Raw genomic sequence first — 23551 nt, 5'->3', positions numbered from 1 at the left:
GAGAGGTCCCTGTTTAGCAATGACTACTATACTCTGTTTATAAATTTGAGCCCTGTTAGCCACCAGGAGTCTTTCTTAACAGCTATATTCATTCTCGGTTTGCCAGTGTCCATAGTGTATGCTACCTGCCAGTTTCGTCACTTAGTAACTATCTCAGTTATCAGATCAGCTGTCCTCATATTGCAGTGCTGTGTTCAATAAACCCTTATTTTACTTCATACTGGCCCCAAAGCACAAGAGTAGTGATGCCAGAAATTCAGATCTGCTAAAGAGAAGTGTAAACATATGTACGTGTGCATAAGAGAAAACATAATATATGTAGGGTTTGGTGCTATCCATACTTTTAGACATTCACTGGGGATCTTGGAAACTGTCCTCTGTGGATGGGGGGGGGGGGGGGAGCGACTGTACATTAGATGCTTTCTTTTACTTTTTTATTGTTCATCTTTTCTGAAAAATACTTAAAATTTGAAAATTTATATTGAAATTGTGTCACTTATAGATAGCACACACGTTAAAATATCTACTTGAAAGTAATTGTATTTCAGATCCGTTTTTGTTAATATAGTCCTTATATATTTAGGTTAAAACTTATTTTCTTTGTAAACCAAAACTCCCAAAGATGTGTGGAAAAGGAGGCTTGATTCAGGGGAAACAGTTTGTAAACCTGTTGAAATGTAGTCTCTGGTGAGAACCGAAAGTGTGCTCCACTGAGACAAAAGGGAGGCCCTCTTTTATAGAAACAGATCCCGCCCAGATTCCCAATTGTTCTAGTTTTATGCAAATGAGGTTTCCAAATTCCTACACTTCTGATTGTTCCAAATCATACAGTTTGATTGGTTGGCATCCTGTGTTCTGATTGGTTGTTATAGAGCAGTTCTGATTGATTTGTATAGAGGCAAATCTATATAGATAAAAGCCTAAGCGACTGGCCGACTGGCTGACTGGCCGACCATCCAGTAGCTATGATGTGCACTGACCACCTGGGGGCAGATGCTCAATGCAGGAGTGGAAACCACAGGCATGGGAACATGGAACAGAATGATGAATCTCAGAGGGAAGGGGGAGGGCGGAAAGAGATTAACCAATGATCTTATATGCATACTAGAGGCCTGGTGCACGGATTCGTGCACCGGTAGGGTCCTTTGGCCTGGCCTGTGCCCTCTTGCAATCTGGGACCCCTCGGGGGGATGTTGGAGAGTTGGTTTCGGTCCGATCCCCACAGGCCAGGCTGAGGGACCCCACCAGTGCACGAATCCATGCACTGGGCCTCTAGTGAATATATAATTGTGCAGTTTTGATTGGACGGGGGCAGGTCTCAGTCCCTTCTTCAAGAGACAAAACCAGAGCTTCCCTGCAATGGGTGATTTAGATGGCATAAAAAAGCAGGGCATGATGGGGGAAGCCAAGGGCTCAGTCAGGTTCTTCCCAGTGTACAGAGTTCATGAGGAGCCCTGCCAGCAAATGGCTGCTGGACTCTTATTATTTATAAAATTTGGGCCCATCTAAGGGGAGTCCATCTCAGCATATAAATTCTTTCTTGGGGTTCATATCAAATTAATTCTTCTTCTTGGAGGCCACACCTTATAATTTGTGCCCTTTATATTTATTCCATGTTTTGCATGTTCTTTTTTTCTTTTTTGTATTCTTATTTTGAGTTAAATATTTTTGTTATTCAATATTAGCTGATTATTTATACATTATTTTATTTTATTTTTTAAATTTATCTTTATTGTTGAAAGTATTATAGATGCCCCCTTATTCCCCCCCTCCCTCCTGATTACCCCCTCCACCATGCTCCCGCCGCTTCTTCAGGCCTTTATTATTTTATTAAAAATTTTTTAAAAATATATTTTTGATTTCAGAGAGGAAGAGAGAAGGAGAGAGAGATAGAAACATTAATGATGAGAGAGAATCATTGATTGGCTGACTCCTGCATGCCCCACACTGGGGATGAAGCCTACAACCCAGGCATGTGACCTGACCTGGAATTGAACCATGATTTTCTGGTTCATAGGTCAATGCTCAACCATTGAGCCACGCCAGCAGGGCAGGCTCTCATTATTTTTAGATACTTTAGTAGTTGTCTAGAGATTGCAATGTGAATATTAGAGTGAACATTTTTTTAAAATTCTCATTCGAGAATACTTTTTTCCAAGAGAGAGAAAGAGAGGGGGGGGGGGAGAGAGAGAGAGAGAGAGAGAGAGAGAGAGAGAGAGAGAGAGAGAGAGAGAAACGTGAGGTAATCAATCTATTGCCTCCATATGCACCCCAATGCAGGATTGAACTGCATCCTAGGTGTGTGCCCTCACCAGGAATCAAATCTGTAGCCTTTTGGTATACAGGCCTACTCTCCAACCAACTGAGCCCCTTGGCCAGGGTGGAGTTGTGAGCATCTTCTATGAATTTTTTGTCAGCAATTCATGGGCTATAAAAGAACATCAGAACACTGATTCCTTTTATTTCTATAGCCTTGAGTGCTATTCTTATGAATTTTAAGATTATATTTTTTGAATGTTAGAAGTCATTATTATACTAGTAATTATTGTAAACATTCAATATTCTTTCAGAGTTACTTACATGTTTAACTTTTCCATTGCTTTGTTTTTTACTTCCTTGTCTTTCATTAGTAGATATTATTTTTTTTCTGTTTAAAGAACTTTCTTTAAAGTGGGTTGTCTATTGACAAATTTTGTTTTGTTGGTCATTAAATGTCCATGTTTTGCTTTGCCTGAGGAAAAACTTTTCCTTTACTTTCTTAGGTTTTTTGGTTGGTGGCCTCTGAAGCAAACTGACAAAAGACAAATTGGCAAGAGAAAAGATAGATTTTTTAATTCACGTATGTTGGAGGGATTTCCCAAAAATATGGGACTCAAGTCAGAGGTTAAGATTTGAAGGCTTATACCATCTTGATAGGAAAGAGGGAAGGGAGAAGGGCACTTATGTGCAAATAAATGACTTTTAGGAAATATAAATGGACCCTTAGGAGAATAGATGGGAGACAGAGTTTAGTGACAGTGTCCCCTTTGTCAATTTCTTATCCAGGTGTTGACTTTTAGTCTCCAGGTAATGGGAGTCAGTCTTCCCTGGTTGTGAAACTTCAGTGGAGAGGATTTATGACAGTTGAATTCTTTTGGGAGATTCTGCTTTTAGGCAGATAAGGGGAGTTCAGAAAAAGACTTCACAGTGGTATGTTCTAGATACCTTCACTTTCATTATTGGAAGATACTTTTTGCGTATACAGTTCTTTGTTAGCTGTTATTTTTGTTTAGCACTTTGAAGAGGTCATACTTATGTGGCTTCCATCAGTCTTATTCTTGTTCTTTTGAAGACAAGAAGTTGTCCTTACCTCTTTCACTTTTCCACTCTCCCCGCCAGCTAAGATATTTTTCATTTGAGGGTTGGGTGTAGTTTTCTGTTACCTTGCTTGGAGTTTGTAGCACTGATCATATGGCTCAGAGTTTTCTGTTTGTTTGTTTTTCCAGTTTTCAAAATAAATTATGTTCTTTTTTCCCCCCATTCTCTTCAAACATCGCTCTTTTTAAATTATTTTAAATACTGTCTTTACTCCATATATACTCATGATAGACCTTTTTACCATGTCCTGTATGTCTGTTATGTATTTTGTCAAATTTTCATAATTTTTCTTACCGTGCTTCTGTTCAGTTGTCACTGACCCATCTTTGAGATAAGTTGTTCTTCAGTTGAGTTTCATAAGCTGGTAAATCTGTTCCTAATTTCATATTTGTTTTGTTCAGTAGTTCTACAGATTTCAGTCTCTCCTGGAATTCTTTTTGGTAGAATCTGTTTTTCTTAACCATAACTACATTTATTTCAGTGTTAAGATATGAAACTTTACTGTCTTGATTTTCTTTGAGTTGGTTTCTATTTGGTTTTTATTCATTTGATGTTGTCTCTTGTTATACCTATTAATTTGTGATTGGATGTTGGAAAGTGTTTTTAAAATTGAAGGGGTAAATGTTAGTCTGCAGATATCTTCCTCTTGAGAGGATTTTCCTTTTGGTTTCTGATTAGCAGTTGACTAGGTGCTGATTCTGTTAATTTAGGACTGGACTGAACTGATTGATTCAAAACTGTAGTTTTAAAAATCCGTGAGAGTTTGTCCTATTTTCAGTTTGATTACTCCTAGCATGTAGCCCTTATGAGGTCTTCTGAAAATCTGGGCTTTTACTGTGGCCTTGTGCATTGGTTTTGGCCCCCCCCGCCACAGCCCCCCATGAGCTTCTGAAAATTTTTTTAGCTTTTTTGTTTAGCTAGTTAATCTGAATATAAATCACCATAATGTTGTTTAAGGGTTTGCTTTAGTATATTGGAGGTCTGGTCTATTTCTTTTTTTTTTTTTGAATTTTTTTTAAATTAAATTTTTATTGTTCAGATTATTACATTTGTTCCTCTTTCCCCCCCCCCCCCAAAACTCCCCTCCACCCAGTTCCCACCCCACCCTCCGCCCTCACTCCCCACCCACTGTCTTCATCCATAGGTGCACGATTTTTGTCCGGTCTCTTCCCGCATCCCCCCCCCCTTCCCCCCCCCCAAGAATAGTCAGTCCATTCCCTTTCTATGCCCCTGATTCTATTATAATCACCAGTTCATTCTGTTCATCAGATTATTTATTCACTTGATTTTTAGATTCACTTGTTGATAGATGTGTATTTGTTGTTCATAATTTGTATCTTTACCTTTTTCTTCTTCTTCCTCTTCTTAAAGGATACCTTTCAGCATTTCATATAATACTGGTTTGGTGGTGATGAACTCCTTTAGCTTTTTCTTATCTGTGAAGCTCTTTATCTAACCTTCACTTCTGAATGATAGCTTTGCTGGATAAAGTAATCTTGGTTGTAGGTTCTTGGCATTCATTACTTTGAATATTTCTTGCCACTCCCTTCTGGCCTGCAAAGTTTCTGTTGAGAAATCAGCTGACAGTCGTATGGGTACTCCCTTGTAGGTAACTGACTTTCTTTCTCTTGCTGCTTTTAAGAGTCTCTCTTTGTCTTTTGCTCTTGGCATTTTAATTATGATGTGTCTTGGTGTGGTCCTCTTTGGATTCCTTTTGTTTGGGGTTCTCTGTGCTTCCTGGACTTGTGAGTCTATTTCTTTCGCCAGGTAGGGGAAGTTTTCTGTCATTATTTCTTCAAATAGGTTTTCAATATCTTGCTCTCTCTCTTCTTCTGGCACCCCTATAATTCAGATGTTGGTACGCTTGAAGCTGTCCCAGAGGCTCCTTACACTATCTTCCTATTTTTGGATTCTTTTTTCATTTTGCTTTTCCGGTTGGGTGTTTTTTGCTTCTTAGTATTTCAAATCTTTGACTTGATTCTTGCGATCCTCTGGTCTGCTTTTGGGAGTCTGTATAATATTCTTTATTTCAGTCAGTGTATGCTTAATTTCTAGTTGGTCCTTTATCACAACATCGAGGGTCTCACTAGATTTCTTGAGGATCTCACTACATTTATCGGCGGTCTCACCAGTCTTTTCGAGGGTCTTACTAAATTTATCGGCGGCTTCTAGACAGTTCTTGAAAAACCTTAAAAGTGTGGTTTTGAACTCTATATCCAGCAGTTTGCTTTCCTCCATTTCTGTCATTTGTGTCCTGTTTCTTTGTCTCCGCATTTTTTATGCTTCCTTGTGTTGATAAAGTGGTTTTCTGTGCTAAGTGTCCTCTAGCCCAGTGGTTCAGCCTCCCCAATTACCTGAGGAGGACACTCTTGGTGCTCTCCATTGTGGTCTTTGTGCACAGCCTTGTTGTAGTTAAGCCTTGATTGTTGTAAGTAACACTGGGAGGGATTGACCTCCAGGCCAATTGGCTGTGAGAATCAGCTGTGTCTGCAGTGGGAGAACTTCTGTCCTGGAGCTCTAGGGAGGTGCTAATCTAGCCTCTGCCTGAGGCTATCCAGCAAACACCTTGCAAGGCTTGGGTGGGGCGGGTCCCAGGGGATCAACAGGGCGGGCGGAGAGAGCAGTTATGGCTGCACTCAGTCCTGCCTTCAGAGGCCCCGCTTCTCAGTGTCCCAGCCATTGCTGCAAGTACCTCTGAGAGAAAGCTGCCCTCGAGTTCCGACCAATGCCAGACAGTCCCGCTTCTCCTGTATGAGTCTAGGTCTCCAGAGACTCGCCCGGAAATGGAGCTCAGAGCCTGAGACTTCCTCCTGTTTGAAAAAGTCAACTGCGCCCTCAGCCGCCAGCCCGCTCTGCCTGCGCCTCTGTACTTTAGTATTTTACTTCCGCACTGCACCTCCTCTGAGTCTCGGTATGCTTTTCTCTTTCCTTCTAGTTGTAGAATTTCCACTCAGCCAGCCTTCCTGTGGTTCTGGGTGATGTCTGTTCCATCTTTTAGTTGTATTTTTGAAGTGGTTGTGCAAGGTAGCAAACTCTGGTGTTTACCTATGCCATCATCTTGGTTTCTCCTCCTGGTCTATTTCTTATTTCCTAAGGTATATCTGGGTTCCTTCTGTAAGAATAGGTAATCTACTAGGACCTCTCTACCTTGACAGGTTATAAAATCCAACTTTTGTGTCCCTAGCTCTGTAAGACTGAACACAACTCTGCTTAGCTTCTCTGTTCCCACCTGTGAACAGCAAGTACTTCAATGGGAAAGTCAGGCTGCATGTCATTTGCATGCTTTTTTTCTCTAGGATCTTGGCTCTTTAAATCTTGGAAACTCTCCAGTATCTTTAAAAAGGTAGATACATAAATTTAATTAAGCATTTTTAGTTTTTTTTGTTGTGTAGCTAGTTTCATGAAAGCTAATCTGCTCTTGCCAGAAGGATAACTTTTTTGCTGTTATATATTCTTCAGAGATTTAGTGCAGTGATTTTTAACCTTTTTTTTTTTATCTCATGGTACTCATACACTAATTACTAAAATTCTTATGATACACCAAAATGTATATTACAGTTTTTGATGATCTGACAAAATATTTTAGTATAATTTTGACTCCTTGACACCGGATGGCTATTGTGTTGGTTATTGTCATTTTTTTATTTGACAATCTAAGGGGAATAAAGGTCAGTGCCCCTGACTAACTAGTCAGGTGTTGCATGTTTTAAAAATTCTTGTGGCACACTGGCTGAAAATGGCTGATTTAGTGTGAAGTAATATTACTTCATTGGGTATGAAGTCAGAGAAGACAGGAAATATTTTTTCATTCCCAATAACAGTAAAATATGTTGTGTATGTGTATACATATATTTAATTGATAATATTCATATTTTATTTATTTTGTCTTTATTGTTTAAAGTATTACATATAGTATTACATATGTCTCCTTTTTCCTCCATTGACTTCTCCCTGGCCACTCCCTGACCCCCGCACATGCCCTCATCCCCTAGTGTCTGTGTCCATTGGTTATGCTTATATGCATGCATACAAGTCCTTTGGTTGATCTCTTAACCCCTCACCCTCTTCCCTGCCTTCCTTCTGAAGTTTGATTGTCAGTAAATGTTTCCCTCCACGTCCCGCGTGGTTCAGGGTTCAGGGCCTAGAAGAGGAGGCACACACAAATGAAAGAGAAAAGACACGAGATAATTTGGAAATATTGGGGGACCAGGCAGGTAAGTCCAACTCAGGAGAAAGGACTTCCACTGGTGCTCAGGCCGCACCAACCTTTTATAGTCAGAGGTAAACAAGGTAGTGGTTACCATAGTTACACAGTTCTTGTGAGTTTCACTTGTTTTGACCATGGTTACATTTCCTGCACTTCCCTCAGCCCATTAGCTTCCCAGATAAGATCCGGGGAGTGTTATAATGTCAAGCCTAATTATGCTAAGAGGACTGTGCCCTCTAAGCTGGGACTTATTTGTGACTTTGCCAACAGGTCAGTCTGAGGCTTAACCCTATATCAGTTTCCCACATTTGATGGTCTGTTCAATGCTTCTCTGTCTCTGGATCTATTTATGTTCATCAGTTTATGTTGTTTATTCCACAAATGAGTGAGATCATGTGATATTTATCTTTTTCTGACTGGCTAATCTTGCTTAGCATAATGCTCTCCATGTCCATCCATGCTGTTGCGAATGGTAAGAGTCATTTCTTTTTTATAGCAGCATAGTATTCCATTCTGTACTAGTAGATGTACTGCAATTTTTTAATCCACTCATCTGCTGACGGGCACTTAGGCTGTTTCCAAATCTTAGCTATTGTAAATTGTGCTGCCATGAACATAGGGGTGCATAGGTCCTCTCTGATTGGTGAATATTCATATTTTTATAGGTTGCTGAGCCAAACAATGAAGGATCATCTAGTAAGAGTTGCAAATGAAGCTGAATTTATCCTGAGCAGGCAGCGAGCAGAGGATATTCACAGACATGCGGAATTTGAGGTAGGTTCCACATATGTTTGGTGTGAGGAAGTTACCAATGCATAGGTAAAATGGCAGGATTGTGTAAGCAAACATGTCACCAAAAAATTAAGACTTACTTTGTGAGAGAATCACAGAGGTTAACAGAGAGATAGTGCACGTCTCTAGCCCTCTGGTCTCAACTCAAATTCATCTACAAGTTAATTTGCAGCAGCTTCTGTGTTTGGGTGAGCTGGGTGTTGAATGTGGTAGTTTTAAAATAAAATAACTTAGTGAAGGGCCTTTGTCCTCTCTGAGCAAGACAGAACTATTTAACGAAAGGAAAACCCCTACGGAAGAGATAAGATCTATGTTTCTAGAGAGAAGCTGAACACGGGCATGGAGTTTCTTTACTCTTGTGGTTTGAGAGCTCGCTAACCTTTGGAGCAGAGGAAATGAGGGAGCATATAGCTTTCTTCTGGGATCCTCACTGAAGGACCAAGTGACGATCTATCCAATGACTTCTGCGTATTCAACAGTTACACCTGAACATGTGTAACAGGTGTTAATTCATAGAGGAAATTAATGGTATTGTAGCTATATAAATTAGCAAATTTGACACCTAAGGTGAACTAGAAAAATTTGGTAAAAATATTTGCTATTTATTGGAAAAAAGTTAAAAGCACCATCTGGGTTCTTTCTAACATGTTATGAACAGATAATTTAAATGTTGCTGATATTTTTGTGGTACATTAAAGAAGATGAAAACCTCCCCAGTGCATTTTATACAACCTGAAAAAGTTATTGGAACAATAAAACTCCAAAAGATAAATATTATTTAAGAATATGGGTACAAAATTCTAACTAAAAGTTTAATCAACATACTCCACAATGAAATAAAATAATTATATACTAATTATAAGTATATACTAAGAATTATATACTTAGATTTTATTCATGGAATTCAAAGATGGTTTAATATCAAGATATCTACTTCTTAAGTAAATTATATCTAAACAAATTAAAATAGAAAAATTATGTCAAGATACCAGTAAATGCAGAAAAAGAGCACATGTTAGATTTTAGCAGTCAGTCCTATAAGACTTTGGGGAACAAAAAGTATACAAGTGAATTCAGTACCCCATTCCCTTGTTTATTAGTCAGAGTTTCTTAGTATCCAGGTTCCTTCTTTTGACTCAATTCTTTTTCTTTTCTTTTTTTAATGTACAAGAGGCTCATGTGTGCTGTAAACTTAAACTTCTTTTACGTTTAAGAATATTTCCCTGCTGTCTTTATATTGGAGTAACATTCTGATGGATTTAAAATTCTTGGCTAACACTTGCATTCCTTTAGAACTTTATAGACATTGTTTTGCTTTCTTCTGGCTTTGAATGCTGCTTTCAGAGAAGTTTGAAGCTGGTCTGATATTTTTCTCAGCTGATGATTTGCTTTTTCCTGTTTCAGATTTCTTTATTTGCTCATGAAGTTCAATTTCAACAGCAGTATGACTCAGTAATAAACATTCATAAAATTTTCCTGGATCATAGTCTTTAGTTATATTGTAAATTCAGTTCTTGGAAATTGTTTTAAATTAAAATTGGAAAATTCTCATTTTATTTTATTTTTCTTTACTTAGCTATACATTCATTAATCTATATCACATGTCTGTTTTTCATATCTCTCTTAGAGTTACTTCTTAATTGCTTTATTTTCTCTGATCTCTAACCATCAGTAACTAAGTTTTTAGTGTTTTATTTTGTACCTGATGTTTGTAATTTATTTATCTATAATGCTTATGTTTTGTTCTTCATTTGATAATTCAGGTCTTCAACCTCTTTTTTCACCTTAGCTATTTTGATATTTTTATGTGTGTGTTTTTTAGTTATGTTATTGTTATGTTGATCATTACAAGGAAATAATCATGAGGAATTTCCTTTATATTTTGTTATATATTCTCTTGAGATTCTTTGTCTTTTGTATAGAATCTCCCAGTTTTATTTGAAGAAATTACTACTCAGCTTGTTTTTTATTGATTCATTGGTTGGTGATATACATGCTTAGAATGTACTTGCCTGGATTTTCTATTGGCTTAGTCAAACAGAATATTTCAGTGACTTCTTCCCTTCTCCCCAGTGTGAGCTACAGTCTGAATTTTGCTATATTTTTTTCTTTTTTTTGGCCAATATTGTATAGACTATCACGAAGAGAATGAGAGACATCTTAGAGATGGGTGAGGAAACTTCCCAGCACATCTAAGTTTTGCTTTCTCTTTAAGGTTTTGTTAAGTATTTGTTAAGTTCATTTCATCTTATTAGAAGCTATGGGCAATTCTTATCAGGGCAAAATGTGTTTTGGCTTTGAATCATGATGTCATTTCAGAGAATAGTCTGGTGTCTGCTTCTGTCCTGGGAAGTCAGCCCTGATTTTCACTTCCTTGCTTCACTATGTTTGGCACTGTAGTTTTTCCAGTATTTTCAATGAGAAGAAACGGAGATAATGATACCTCCTAGTCCAGTGATGGCGAACCTATGACATGCGTGTCAGAGGTGACACGCGAACTCATTTTTTTGTTTGATTTTTCTTTGTTAAATGGCATTTAAATATATAAAATAAATATCAAAAATATAAATCTTTGTTTTACTATGGTTGCAAATATCAAAAAATTTCTATATGTGACACGGCACCAGAGTTAAGTTAGGGTTTTTCAAAATGCTGACATGCCGAGCTCAAAAGGTTCGCCATCACTGCCCTAGTCAGTTTGTTTCTCTCTCTTTATATGAAGGCATTAAGAAAAATTCTCAGAATTTTGTCAACTCACCATATTGCTTCGGGCATATGGTTAAGAACTGAGCTTTGTTGTACCCTTAGTTCTAGTCCCAGTATCTTTATTTCCCCCATGGCAACCAATTATTTAATGATCCATACTGTTTGTTAATTTTTTTGTTGTTGTTGTTGTTTGGTTAATTTTGTTTAATTCTTTGTTGTTCAAAAGGATTTTATTTGCTAATTTTTTAGGAATTGAAAGAAGAAAAAACAATTTAGTTGCCTTGTTAGCCCTCCAACCTAACCTGGAACATATCTTTCTAATTTATTATGAAGAAGTTACTTTGTAACTTGGGGGGTGAGATTATAGTTCACTCTTTTTCTTTGATTTTTAGTGATCATGGAGGTGATTTATGTGTTCTTGTGTGTATGAATGAGAGAAAATGAGGAAGGAGATAATGTGGAATTGAAAGAAGGAAAAATAAAAGAAAAGAGGAAAAATACTTCTAAAACACTGTGTTATGCAAGAGTTAAACTGACTTGAACCAACCAGTATACGTATTTATATATACATATATGTTTTAACTAATTTAATCCTTGCAATAAACCTCTGAAGTAGTGCTGTTATTGCCTCTCATTTTATAAATGATAAAACAGCATAAGGAGGATATAGTCCAGAGTTACAGCTAGAATTCAGATCTATGCAATTTATCTCTTAATCTCTAATCTATGCTTTTGATTCACATTCATTAGATTTCTATAGAATGTGTGATAGGATTTATTGTTGGCATACACAGCAGCTTTATTTTTAACTATATAATTTTATGTTTTATCTAGTAGAGTTTTTTATTTTTAATTTTTACCTTTGTTTTGTAATATTGTAATATTATAAAGTGCTAGAGGCCTGGTGCACGAAATTCGTACATGGGTAGGGTCCCTAGGCCTGTCCGGCGATCAGGGCCAATCTTTGGGCCAACCATCAGAGTAATTGGGGCCCCCACTTGCACCCACATTGGCCTGGTACTGCCCCCCCCGCCACCGCCGCTGGTCGGGGCCTTTGGGCTGGGGGCACCAACGGCGTTGAGCATCTGCCCCCTGGTGGTCAGTGCGCATCATAGCAACTGATCGTTCCGCTGGTCGTTCTGCCATTTGGTTGATTTGCATATTAGGGTTTTATATAGATTAATGATAATAACATCTATATATATAAAAAGCCAGCGACCAGAACCCTGTAATGACCGGTCGCTATGATGCCTAATGCAGCCAGCGAACCGGTCCGATTGTGGGTGGGGTCAGTGGCCAACCTCCTATGGCTCCTCCCCCCACCCGGCCCCACCCCAGATCAGCCCCCTAACCTCGATTAGGGGTGTGGCCGGCTGGCCAATCGCCTGTGGCCTATCCCCCTGGCCAGCTCTGCCCCTGATGGGCCCCTACCACCCGGATGGCCCGTGGCCCCTCACCCAGCCAGCTCTGCCCCAATCAGCCCCCTGCCACTCCGATCAGGAGGAGTGCCCGCCGGCCAACGGCCCGTGGTCCCTTCCCCTGGCTGGCCCTGTCCCCGATCGGCCCCCACACACACCATTCGGGATTGGGGTCGGCCAGCCAACCACCCACGGCCTCTCCCCCACCTGCTGGTCCTCCATTGGCTCCCCCCTCCCCATTCAGGGGCGGGGCCGGCTGGCCCAGCACCCACAGCCCTTCCCCATGTCGGCCCCACCCCCAATCAGCCCCCACCACCCCGATCATTCCATGGCCTCTCCCCCCAGCCAGTTCCACCCCCAATTGCCCCCCCACTGCAATCAGAGGCAAGGCTGGTGGCTACGGCCCCTTCCCCCAGCTGGCCCCGCCCTCAATCAGCCCTCCCCACACCGATCAGGGGCGGGGCCTACCAGCCAATTGCTCATGGCCCTTACCCCCCGGCCGGCAGGCCCTGATTGGGCCCCGATTTGGGCCAACCTCCCACTTTCTCCTCCTTCTGACAGGCCCGGCCCCGATCCGCCCCGATTGGGGTCGGGCTGGCAGGACCCCACCCGTGCATGAATTCGTGCACTGGGCCTCTAGTATTTAAATAAAATCCAGGTTTTTTCAAATAATGTTATTGTTACCTTAGTTTTTAGTGGAGAAAATAGATTTGTTGAAATATGGCACTTGAAAGTCTCTTTTAAGAGAGCAAGCATATCTTTTTAATTCTTACAAGGCTTATTTTCACAGAAAAAGAATTTCCTTTATTTATGCCACAAAACCCAATTGATTGAGGCATGTTCATGTTTAATATATTTCTAACTATATTGCTCTTAAATCTTAAATAATGCTACAAGATGAAGCATATTTTTTCCTAGACAGCTTGTATCCTAAAGGTTATCTATATTCAGCCTTGAATTTATGCTGTCCATTCTTTAATAATATATCTGAACTTTATCTCCTACTAGCTACTTCCTCCTGCAAAGAAGAGATGTTGTCATGTATTTAATATACCATTTGTGGTTGCAAAGTAACTGACTTGTTTCATTTATTATCAAGGGATTGATGACAGTGTAGATCTGAAATGCTCATCTTCTTAGTTCATTGCATGATTATCTTTGGAGTGGGACGTTCTTGATATCTTCAGCTTTTGATTTATGTAGAGGTTCCTTGAATGTCATGACATCATTGATTAGGTGTACATCTTAACATTATTTTTTAATCTTAGAGCTATAAACAGAATGTTTATTAAAACACTGTATGTGTAAAACATTGGACACTGTTTTGTAAATATGGTGTATAAATGGGTACATACCATTCATTACTGTCTTTTTGTTATAAGATTTGTCTATCAAAGTTAAGTTTATTTAAACTAATGTGATATATCTGTAAAACGTGGTCAAGATTATCAGATAATAACAAATTTTAGGAATCTATGTAAGTTGAAATCCATTTCAATAAGAATTTCTTAATGTTCTTTTAGCTGATGTTGCTTTGAATTTCAGTTACTATACAGTAGAACTCACTTCGTATTAGTTTCAATAGAACTGCAAACTAGTTGTCCAGTGATCTTATTTGAAATAATAAAAGTCTTTTTTTTATGAAGTAAAGGCCCTGAGAGCACTTGATTAATTCTTAATAAAGCAATGTATATATATATTTTTTAGATGAATTCAACTGTTTTCATATTAGCAAACAAAATATTTTTCAATAGAATACAGAACTTTTTTGGTTAGTTAAATACTTTGAAATTTAAAAAAATTAAACACTTCTATAGCACCACTTATTCATCTAAGCTCTTAACAAATATAAAACAAATGTTCATAATAAATCTTTGAGGTAAATGTTATCATCTTCCCAGTTTGAGAGCGAAGGAAACTTGAAGCATAGAGAGGTTAAGTGACGTGTTCTATGTCATACAGCTAATAGGTGGTGAAGGTAGGAGCCGAGGTCAAGTAGCCTGATACAGAGTTATGCCCACATTGCTCTGTGGCTGCTCTAATATCATCTCATCTAATAAGTGGTTTAATACTTTTTCTTTTTTTCGTTTCACCACCAAAACAGATATGTGAAGTATGGAGGGTAGATTGAGAGAATGTGATTTAATTTAGTCTTGTTCACATAGCTAGTAAATCAATGATTTTGAAAGAGAAACCAGATCTCAGAACAGTAATCCAGTGTGGTCTCTGTCTTCACACCTCTGTAGACCTCATGGTATCATGAACTGTTTTGCTGTTGAAATAATATATTATTCAATATACACTTGAATGTTCTGAGGGAATGTGAAGCACATTGACAAATATTAGAAACCTAAATTACCAATTTTAGAATTGATGATGATTATCGAATTTATCTTTTAAATATTTGCATTTTTTCTGATTAATGGTTATTTGCTTTTCTTTGTTTAAAATAAATTTTTATTTTTCTAATTGTAAAGGTGACACATATTTATTATAGAAAGCTTATAAAATAATGAAAAATAAAAATAACCCATTGTCACCCTTGCTGGTGTGGCTCAGTTGGTTGGGCATCTTCCCATACACTGGAAGGTTGCTGGCTCCATTCCTTGTCAAGAGCAAGTGCCTAGGTTGCGGTCTTGATCCCCTTTAGGAGGCATGCAGGAGGCACTGATCGATGTGAGAGTGGAATATAGATGTTTCTCTCTCTCTCTCTCTCTCCCCCTCTCCCTACATCCCTCTTTAAATATCAATTTAAAAAATCTTAAAAAAATCATCCATTGTCTAGCTGTAACAACTATTTATCCCCATTATTTTTCTTTTAACTTTAATTTGAAATAATTATAGACTTACAAGAACTTGCAAAAGTAGTACAAAGGTGCCATTATACTCTATTAAATTTTTTTTAAAACACTAAAATATATTTTATTTTGGCTTTAGCCTTTTTTTTTTGCAAAGTTTTTTTTTTTTAAATTAAGTTTTACACGTCTCCTTTTCCCCCAATTGACCTCCTCCAACCCCCCCGCCCCAACCATTCCCACCGCGGGCAAACCCCCACCGCTCCCGTGTCTGTGTCCACTGGTTATGCTAATATGCATGCATACAAGTCCTTTGGTTGATCTCTAACCCCCTCCCCCCACCTCCCCTGCCATTTGTCTCTAGATCTATTTTTGTTGATCAAATTATGTTCATTATTATATCCCACATATGAGTGAGATCATGTGATACTTAACTTTCTCCAACTGGCTTATTTCGCTTAGCATAATATTCTCCAGTTCCATCCACGCTGCTGCAAATGGTAAAAGTTCCTTCTTTTTTATAATGGCGTAGTATTCCATTGTGTAGATGTACCATAGGTTTTTAATCCACTCATCTGTTGATGGGCACTTAGGTAGTTTCCAAATCTTAGCTATAGTAAATAGTGCTGCCGTGAACATAGGGGTGCATATATCCTTTCTGATTGATGTTTCTGGTTTCTTGGTATATAGTCCTGGAAGTGGGATTACTGGGTCATATGGCAGTTCCATTTTTAACTTTTTGAGGAAACTCAAAAAGCAGGAGAGGGCAGTTGGGAGGAAACTCCCTACTGTCTTCCACAGTGGCTGCACCAGTCTGAATTTCCACCAGCAGTGCAAGAGGGTTCCTTTTTCTCCACATCCTTGCCAGCACTTGTTGTTTGTTGATTTGTTGATGATAACCATTCTGACAGGTGTGAGATGGTACCTCATTGTTGTTTTGATTTGCATCTCTCAGATTATTAGTGACTTTGACATGTTTTCATATGTCTCTCGGCCTTCTGTATGTCCTCTTTCAAAAAGTGTCTTCTTAGGTCCTTTGCCCAGTTTTTGTTTAGATCGTTTATCTTCCTTTTGTTAAGTTATATGAATTTTCTGTAAATTTTGGAGATTAAACCCTTTTCTGAAATAGCATTGGCAACTATTTCTTCTATGCAGTGGGCTTTCATGTTTTGTTGATGGTTTCTTTTGCTGTGCAGAAGCTTTTTATTTTGATGTAGTCCCATTTGTTTATTTTCTCCTTAGTTTCCATTGCCCTAGGAGCTGTGTCAGTAAAGATATTGCTATGACATATGTCTTCTATTTTGCTGCCTATGAAGTCTTGTAGGATTTTTATGGTTTCCTATCTTACATTTAAGTCCTTTAGCTATTTTGAGTTTGTTTTTGTGTATGTGTAAGTTGGTGATCTAGTTTCATTTTTTTGCATGTATCTGACCAAATTTCCCAGCACCATTTATTGAAGAGACTGCCTTGACTCCATTATATGCTCTTGCCTCCTTTGTCAAATATTAATTGAGCATAATGGCTTGGGTCGATTTCTGGGTTTTCTGTTCTGTTCCATTGATCTATATGTCTGTTCTTGTGCCAGTACAAGGCAGTTTTGAGGACGGTGGCTTGGTAGTATAGCTTGATATCTGGTTTTGTGATCCCTCCAACTCTGTTCTTCTTTCTCAGGATTGCTGTGGCTATTCAGGGTCTTTTTTAAAAAATTCCAGATGAATTTTTGGAGAGTTTGTTCTAGATCTTTGAAATATGCCATTGGTATTTTAATGGGGATTACATTGAATCTGTAGATTGCTTTGGGTAGTGTGGACATTTTAATGATGTTGCTCTACCAATCCATGAACATGGTATGTTCTTCCATTTGTTTATGTCTTCCTCTATCTCTTTTTTTCAATGTCCTGTAGTTTTCCGAGTACAGGTATTTTACCTCCTTAGTTAAATTTATTACTAGGTATCTTATTTTTTTTGGTGCAATGGCAAATGGGATTGTTTTTTTAGTTTCTCTTTTTGTGAGTTCATTATCCTATATAATAAAGAGGTAATATAAATTGACCATCACTCCAACACACAAGATGGCCGCCCCCATGTGGACACAAGATGGCCAGCAGGAGAGGGCAGTTGGGAGGGACCAGGCCTGCAGGGGAGGGCAGTTAAGGGTGACCAGGTCAGCAGGGGTGGGCAGTTAGGAGCAATTGGGCCAGCAGGGGAGCAGTTAGGCGTCTATCAGGCAGGCAGAGGAGTGGTTAGGGGGTGATCAGGCTGGCAGGCAGAAGTGGTTAGGGGCAATCAGGCAAGGAGGCAGGCGAGTGGTTGGGAGCCAGCAGTCCTGGATTGTGAGAGGGATCCCAGATTGGAGAGGGTGCAGGCTGGGCTGAGGGACACATCCCCCCATGCATGAATTTTGGGCACCATGCCTCTAGTTGATGTATAAAAAGGCCATAGATTTCTGGGTGTTAATTTTGTATCCTGCTACATTGCCAAATTCATTTATTAGGTCTAGTAATTTTTTGATGGAGTCTTTGGGGTTTTCTATGTATAGTATCATGTCATCTGCAAATAAGAACAGTTTTACTTCTTCTTTTCCAATTTGGATGCCTTTTATTTCTTCTTCTTGTCTAATCGCTATGGCTAGCACTTTCAGTACTACATCGAACAGGAGTGGTGAAAGTGGGTATCCCTGTCTTGTTCCCGTTCTAGGGGTAATGAGTTTAGTTTTTGCCCATTGAGAATACTGTTGGCTGTAGGTTTGTCATATAAGGCTTTTATTATGTTGAGGTATGATCCCTCTATTCCCACTTTGCCAAGAGTTTTTATCAAGAAAGGGTGTTGGATTTTGTCAGATGCTTTTTCTGCATTGATTGATATGATTATGTGATTTTTGTCTCTCAATTTTTTTATGTGATATATCACATTTATTGATTTGCAGATATTGTGCCATCCTTGTATCCCCGGAATAAATCCCACATGGTCATGGTGAATGATCTTTCTAATGTAATGCTGGATCCGATTTGCTAGAATTTTGTTGAGGATTTTAGCATCTATGTTCATCAAGGATATTGGCCTGTAGTTCTCTTTTTTTGTGGTATCTTTTTCTGGTTTTGGAATAAGGGTAATGCTGGCTTAATAGAATAAGCTTGGAAGTGTGCCTTCCTCTTGAATGTTTTGGAATATTCTGAGGAGAATAGGTTTTAGTTCTTCTTTGAATGCTTGGTAGAACTCCCCTGTAAAGCCGTCCTAACCAGGGCTTTTGTTTGCTGGAAGATTTTTGATCACTGCTTCAATTTCTTTGGTGGTTATCGGCTTATTCAGGTTTTTTGATTCTTCCTGATTGAGTTTTGGGAGCTTCTATTTTTCTAAAAATATGTCCATTTCGTCTAGGTTGTCTATTTTGTTGGAAGAGTTGTTCATAGTATTTTTTTCATAATCCTTTGTATTTCTGTGGGATCGGTTGTTACTTCACCTCCTTCATTTCTGATTTTGTTTATTTGGGTCCTCTCTCTTTGCTTCTTGGTGAGCCTGGCTAAAGGTTCATCAATCTTGTTTATCTTTTCAAAGAACCAGCTCTTGGTTTTGTTGATCTTTTGTATTGTTTTTATGGTCTCTATGTCGTTTATTTCCACTCTGATCTTTATTATTTCCTTCCTTCTGCTTATTCTGGGCTTTTCCTGTTGCTCTCTTTCTAACTCTTTGAGTTGTAGGGTTAGATTATTTATTACCATTTTTTCTTGTTTTTTGAGGTAGGCCTGTAGAGCTATGAACTTCCCTCTCAGGACTGCTTTCACTGTGTCCCATAGGTTTTGGATTATTGTGTTTTCATTGTCGTTTGTTGCCATGATGATTTTTATTTCTTCTTCGATCTCTTTGGTAACCCAATCATTGTTTAATACAGAGGTCCTCAAACTATGGCCCGCGGGCCACATGCAAATACAAATATTGTATTTGTTCCCATTTTGTTTTTTTACTTCAAAATAAGATATGTGCAGTGTGCATAGGAATTTGTTCATAGTTTTTTTTTAAACTCTAGTCCGGCCCTCCAACGGTCTGAGGGACAGTGAACTGGCCCCTTTTATAAAGTTTGAGGACCCCTGGTTTAATAGCATGCTATTTAGCCTCCAGGTGTTTGATTTTTTTTCATTGTATTTGATTTCTAATTTTATGCCATTGTGATCTGAGAAGATGCTTGATATGATTTCTATCTTCTTGAATTTGAAGAGACTTTGTCTGTGCCCCAATATGTGGTCTATGTTAAAAATGACCCATGTATACTTGAGAAGAAAGTGTATTCCTTGGCTTTGGGGGGAAATGTTCTTAAGATGTCAATTAATTCCATCTGATCTAGTGAGTCATTTAGGATTGATGTTTCTTTGGTGATTTTTTGTTTAGAGGATTTATCCAGTGGTGTTAGTGGGGTATTAAAGTCCCCTACTATGACTATATTGCTGTCAATTTCTCCCTTGATATCTTCCAGAAGTTTTTTTTATGTATTTGGGTGCTCCTTTATTGGGTGCATATATGTTTACCAGAGTTATATCTTCTTCTTATTATTATGTAGTGGCCTTCCTTATCTCTTGTTATGGCCTTCACTTTAGGTCTAACTTGTCAGATATAAGTATTGCTACCCCAGCTTTTTTTTCATTTCCATTCACCTGAAAAAGCTTTTTCCATCCCTTCACCATCAGTCTGTGTGAGTCCTTTGTTCTGAGGTGGGTCTCCTGTAGACGGCAGATATATGGGTCATGTTTTCTTATCCATTTAGCTACCCTATGTCTTTTGATTGGGGCATTTAATCCTCTTACATTTAAAGTGATTATTGATAGGTACTTGTTTGTCGCCATTTTTATTCTTTATGCCTGTGTTCCTTCTTCCCTCCCTATTTCTTCTTTTTACTACAGACCCTTTAGCATTTCTCGCATTGCTGGTTTGGTGGTAAAAAACTCCCTTAGTACTTTATTGTCTGCGAAGCTCCTGATTTCACTCTCAACTTTGATTGATAGCCTTGCTGGGTACAGTATTTTTGGATTTAGACCCTTGCTTTGCATGACTTTGTATATTTCATTCCATTCCCTTCTGGCTTAATGTGTTTCTGTTGAGAAATCAGTTGATAGTCTGACGGGAGATCCCTTGTAGGTAACTTTCTGTCTCTCTCTGGCAGCCTTTAATACTCTATTACATTTTTATTGATTTTTTTTCTTTTTTCTTTTTTTTTTTTAGAGAGAGAGGAATGGGGGAGAGAGAGAGCAAGATAAGAGTGAAATATCAATCAGCTGCCTCCTGCACGCTCCTTACTTGGGATCTAACCTGCAACCTATGCATGTGCCCTAATTGGAATTCAACAGGTAGCCTTTCGGTGCACAGGACAATGCCCAACCACCTGACCCCCACTGGCTAGGGCTACCCCATAGTCTTTTTGAAATACACATGCACTCATTTACTTGTTCATTGATAGTACCCACTCACGAACTTAGAATTATAAGGATGCTTTAAAATAAAAATCTAACATTAAAATAATATATTGTGACCAAATTGCCATTCATGCAAGTTTTTTGAAAACATGATTTGTGGTAGCTGTGTTATTTCTCAATATAAACATGAAACAATTTTACCATTCTTTATTTTTAGATAACTTAAATTCTGTATATTTTACTCTTACAAATAAAGGTTTAAGGAATATCAATTTTCATAAATCTTTATTTGAATTTCTGACTTTTTAGGTGAGCTGTTCATATAAGTGAAAATTTTGGACCAGAGTATGAGCTCTTTTGAGTATCTTAATATACAAAATTTCTTTTTAAACCTTTTCATATCATACTCTTTTCACATTCACTGCACTTTTACTATAATTAGATACTTTTCAATTTGATAAATATAGCATACATTACTTCTACTATTAGTGAGCATGAACACTCGCTCATTATGATTGTTTTACTTTACCTAATTTGTTTAATTGTTCCTACAAACAAAATAAATGTTCACAATTTTTTAGTGATTTATAAAATGGCTTTATGTTTTAAAGCTATTAACCTTTGTTTTATTTGTTGCACTATTTCCCCCACAACATACTTTTTATTATACATTTATAGTCATTTAAATTTTAATATAATCTTTCTTATAAAGATTTTCGTTTATCATTGCTTTCATTATTATTAGGTTAAGTTTTTTTTTCTCATTTAGACTGTTTAAATTTTTTCCTATATATTCTTTTGTAGATGTTCTGTGGATGTGATGTTTAATTTTTAAAATATGAAACATTTTTCTTTGTGTTGTATGAGATAAGACTCTATCATATATTACAATCTGATGTTTGTTAGAGATTCTGTTGTGTTTCATCGATTTTTTTTTTTGTTATTGCTCATTACACAATCATTAAGCTAATGCAACTTTTTTGGGGAGTTTTGTATATATTATTTATTTTTTATCATGGAAGTTTAGATAAATATATAAATGTAGAAGGGATATTATAATGAATACTCATCATTTAGATCCAGTAACTGTAACATTTTGCCACATGTGTTTGATTTTTTTTGTCTTTTGCCAATATATTTTTTTTAATTTATCTTTATTGTTGAAAATATTACAGATATCCCCTTTTTTACCCCCCTTGGACCCTCTGTATTCTCTACTCCCCCGTTACCCCCAGCCCTGTTCCCCCAAGCCCTTGACCACTATTGTGTGTGTCCATGGGTTATGCATATCCTTTTCCTATATAATAAAAGTGTAGTATGCAAATTGTCCCCTAGACTGGGAGTTCATCTGGGAGTTCTACCGGGGGCAGAGCCGGCCAGGGGAAGGGAGGGAGGTCCCGGACAGTGGTGGTGGCAGGCGGCTGGGGGAAGGGAGGGAGGCCCTGGCCGGCAGCCAGCATCCACTAGGGATGAATTTTGTGCACTGGGCCTCTATTATACATATAACTTCTTTGGTTAATCTCTCCCCACTCCCCTTGCCCTTCCCTCTGAGATTTGTCAGTCTGTTCCATCCTTCTATGTTCTAGGTCTGTTTTGTTCATCGGTTTATTTTGCTCATTACATTCCACATATTAGTGAGTTCATGTGATACTTAGTTTTCTCTGACTGTCTTATTTTGCTTAGCATAATACTCTCCAGGTCTCTAACACCACTACTGCTCACTCCCTCTGGAAACTTCCTGAGATTACCAGTGACCTCAATGTAACCAAACCAGCATTCTTCTGCCTTTGTTTTCCTTTCAGTTAACCTCATCTCCATATCTAATGCTATTGGCTACTCTCTCCTGTCTTGACTTTTATTGGAATCCTGTTCTCTCTTTACTAATCACGTCACTATTCCTTTTATGGTGTCTTTTTATCACATTCTCCATAGTGCCTGGAACATTGCCTTACACATAGTAGGTGCTCAGTAAATAATTGTTCAATAAATGAATGCTAATTACAGCCTACACATTTGGATTCTTTTTCTGTTTCTGATTAAAAGTGGGAATGCTAGTTCTCTATGGAAATATAAAGAATTAAATTAAGTGAGAAAGGCCATGGCAGAACTATTTTCTACCCTCTCACCAGCAAGTGTGAGTGTTTATAATAGTATTTCAAATGGCCATGATTGGTGGCTTTCAAATTACAGCTTTGAGTTCCTCAATCCAAAATTTGCTGATTGGGCTTGAAATGAAAGAATAGGCAGTTTAAACTATAAAGTACACGTTAGCACACTTTACATTTAAAAATTGTAAGAAACATTGTTGGCTACAATGTTTGAGCTTCTCTGTGGTGTTGAAGGGTAACCTAAGTTTTAAATTGTGTTATTTTATAGCAGGAACATGGAGCTAGAAAGATGTTCAGGTTCTAGGCTCCATAATTTATCAGTTGCAAAGTCTTAGGAAAAGCTCACTGAACCTCTCTTAGTCTTAGTTTCCCTTCTGTAAAATGGATATAATGGAACCTTAATTGAAGGTGTTTTGTGGAGAGTAAAATTTTTTATAATGTGGGTTAAAACACATTGTAAACTGTGTTAGTGACTGTTATTATTATCATTGTTTTTGCGACTACTGTTGTAGAATTAAAAGGTCATGCATAGCCAAGTCAGTATCTTCATTTGAGAAATTTAATCTAAATTAACTTTTCAGAAGAAAGGTATGTTCAGTAATTATTTGAGTTTAGATTAATTTATGTTCTGAATAAACTTATTATTTTGTAGATTATAACTTAAATTAAGAAACACATGATTTCTACTGTTGCCCTTTATTTTTAGTTAGGTTATTTTTTTATTTATTTCTATTGAATACAGGTAGGAAATACCTTTTCTTATAAG

At 37.9% G+C, this 23551-nt stretch overlaps 1 protein-coding gene across 2 annotated transcripts in view; it reads left to right on the top strand.

Annotated features, from left to right (window-relative positions):
- Positions 1-23551, top strand: part of LRBA (LPS responsive beige-like anchor protein) — a 546641-nt gene that overhangs the window by 206731 nt on the left and 316359 nt on the right. For both annotated transcript variants that reach the window (XM_014455776.2, XM_023754983.1), the window contains one exon: positions 8230-8338. In XM_014455776.2, coding sequence (XP_014311262.1) covers positions 8230-8338 — 109 coding nt within the window. The remainder of the gene's footprint in view (positions 1-8229; positions 8339-23551) is intronic.

Source organism: Myotis lucifugus, unplaced genomic scaffold (genome assembly GCF_000147115.1).
Source record: "Myotis lucifugus unplaced genomic scaffold, Myoluc2.0 scaffold_1, whole genome shotgun sequence".
In the NCBI taxonomy this organism is placed as follows: domain Eukaryota; kingdom Metazoa; phylum Chordata; class Mammalia; order Chiroptera; family Vespertilionidae; genus Myotis; species Myotis lucifugus.
The sequence above is the reverse complement of the archived record's forward strand: the minus strand, read 5'-3'. Positions and strand labels throughout refer to the sequence as shown.